Source organism: Numida meleagris, unplaced genomic scaffold, assembly GCF_002078875.1.
Source record: "Numida meleagris isolate 19003 breed g44 Domestic line unplaced genomic scaffold, NumMel1.0 unplaced_Scaffold283, whole genome shotgun sequence".
Lineage (NCBI taxonomy): Eukaryota > Metazoa > Chordata > Aves > Galliformes > Numididae > Numida > Numida meleagris.
The window spans coordinates 224,435-227,275 of record NW_018364534.1 but is presented as its reverse complement, the minus strand read 5'-3'; the positions used below and the strand labels follow the sequence as shown (position 1 = coordinate 227,275).

Sequence of the window (2,841 nt, the reverse complement as noted above, 5' to 3'; positions counted from 1 at the left end):
GGGATGGTCGGGTTGGACAGGTCCTTCAAGACCACGGGATGGTCGGGTTGGACAGGTCCTTCAAGACCACAGAACCACAGGATGGTCGGGTTGGACAGGTCCTTCAAGACCACAGAACCACGGGATCACAGCACAGCCGGACTGGAAGGGCCCCCAATGCCCCCCGTCCTCGGGCACCCCCAGGGATGGGCGATGTTGCGGTGGTCTTCCCCCTGGCAATTCACCTTTTTAGGGGCGACGGGCGTTTTGGGCTCCTGCTTCTGCCTCTCCTTGTCCTGCACGCCCGGCGGCGGCGCGTTCTGCTCGGGGGGTCTGATGACGGGCCGCCCACCCTCCATGGGCTTCATCTCCGTTCCTGCAACGACAACGGCCCCGTGAGCGGCGGGGACCCCGGGGTCTCATCCCACCCCGACCCCCCCCCCCTGAGCCCGCCCGGAGCCGGGTGCGCGGCGCTCACTCTGCGGGATGTGCGCGGGGGGCTTGATGCTCTCGGGGTGTTTCGGGGGGTCCTGCCGCAGCGGTGGGCTGAAGGTTTCGTTCCGGATGACGGGCGAATGCATCTTCTCCTCCTTCACCACCATGGGCTGCGACTGCACGACGGAGGCGGCTCGCATCTCCTGCCACGGGGCAGAGCGGGGAGGGGGGGGGGGGTCAGGCACCGCGGCAGCCCCCCCCGCCGGCGCCGGTTCCCGGCCCCGTGCCAACCTCGCTCCGCGGCGCTCCGCCCTGGGCCGGGGCACGGCGCCCGTTTCCCTTTACCTGTTTTTTGGGCTGGATGTTTTGTTGAGGTGGCGACTGGTGGACCAAGCCCTGGAACGGCGGCATCTGTGGGGAATGCATCATGAGAGGGGAAGGGGCTTCCCGCAAGTGACCTGCAACGGGTTCGGCACCAGTCAGTCAAGGCTGTTCGGGGACGCCGCGTCGCCACGCGCACCGCCCCGTCGCGACACGCACCGCCCTATCGCGACATGCACCGCCCTATTGCGACATGCACCCCGCTCTATCGCGACACACACCGCCCTATCGCGACGTGCACCGCTCTATCATGACGTACACCGCGCTATCGCGATGTGCACCGCACTATCGTGACATGCACCGCTCTATCGCGACATGCATCGCTCTATCGCGACACGCACCGCTCTATCATGACACGCACCGCCCTATCGCGACGTGCACCGCCCTATTGTGACGTGCACCGCCCTATCGCGACATGCACCGCCATATCGTGACGTGCACCACCCTGTCGCGACATGCACCGCTCTATCGCGACGTGCACTGCCCTGTCGTGACGTGCACCGCCCTGTCGCGACATGCACCACGCTATTGCGACGTGCACCGCTCTATCGCAACGCGCACTGCCCTATCGCGACACACACCGCCCTATCGCGACATGCACCGCCCTATCGCGACACACATCGCCCTATTGCGACACGCACCGCCCTATCGCGACATGCACCGCCCTGTCGCGACACACATCGCTCTACTGCAACACGCACCGTCCTATCGCGACGCGCACCGCTCTATCGCAACACATACCACCCTATCGCGACACGCATCGCTCTATCACGACACGCACCACTCTATCGCGACATGCACCACTCTATCACGACACGCACCGCCCTATCGCGACGTGCACCGCCCTATTGTGACGTGCACCGCCCTATTGCGACATGCACCGCGCTATCGCAACGCGCACCACCCTGTCGCGACGTGCACCGCGCTATCGCGACGTGCACCGCTCTATCACGATGTGCATCGCTCTATTGCGACATGCACCGCACTATCGCGACGCGCACTGCCCTATCGCAACGTGCACCGCCCTATCGCGACATGCACCCCGCCCTATCATGACACGTACTGCTGTATCGCGACACGCATCGCCCTATCGCGACATGCACCGCCCTATCGCAACGTGCACCATCCTATTGCAACACGCATCGCTCTATCGCGACGCGCACCATCCTATCGCAACACATACCGCCCTATCGTGACACGGATTGCACTATCACGATGCGCACCACTCCGTCGCAACACATACCGCCCTATCGCGACACACACCGCTCTATCACGACGCGGACCATCCTATCGCAACACGCATCACTCTATCGCAACACGCACCGCCCTATCACGACATGCACTGCTGTATCGTGACACGCACCACCCTGTCGCGACGTGCACCGCCCTGTCGCGACACGCACCGCCCTATTGCAACATGCACCCCGCCCTATCGTGACACGTACTGCTGTATCGCGACACGCATCACTCTATCGCGACATGCACCGCCCTGTTGCGACATGCACTGCCCTATCACGACATGCACCAGTCTATCGTGACGCGCTCCACTCTGTCGTGACAGACACCGCTCTATCGCGACACGCACCGCCCTATCGCGACGTGCACCGCGCTATCGCGACGCGCACCGCCCTATCGCGACGTGCACCGCTCTATCGCGACGTGCACCCCGCCCTATCGCGACACGCACTGCTGTATCGCGACACGCACCGCCCTATCGCGACATGCACCGCCCTATTGCGACGTGCACCCCGCTCTATCGCGACGTGCACCGCCCTATCGCGACGTGCACCGCCCTATCGCGACGTGCACCGCTCTATCGCAACGTGCACCGCTCTATCGCAACGCGTACCATCCTATCGCAACACGCATCGCTCTATCACGACACGCATTGCTCTATCGCGACATGCACCGCCCTATCGCGACATGCACCACTCTATCGTGACGCGCACCACTCTATTGTGACAGATACCGCCCTATCGTGACACGCATTGCTCTATCGCGACGCACACCACTCTATCGCAACACATACCGCCCTATTGTGACACG

The 2,841-nt window shown here is 63.7% G+C and overlaps 1 protein-coding gene across 1 annotated transcript in view; it reads right to left on the bottom strand.

Annotated features, from left to right (window-relative positions):
• Positions 1-2,841, bottom strand: part of BRD4 (bromodomain containing 4) — an 88,769-nt gene that overhangs the window by 3,225 nt on the left and 82,703 nt on the right. The window contains exons 15-17 of the mRNA XM_021382727.1: positions 760-872; positions 458-617; positions 225-355 (exon numbers count right to left, since the gene is read on the bottom strand). Of these exons, the coding sequence (XP_021238402.1) occupies positions 225-355; positions 458-617; positions 760-872 (404 nt within the window). The remainder of the gene's footprint in view (positions 1-224; positions 356-457; positions 618-759; positions 873-2,841) is intronic.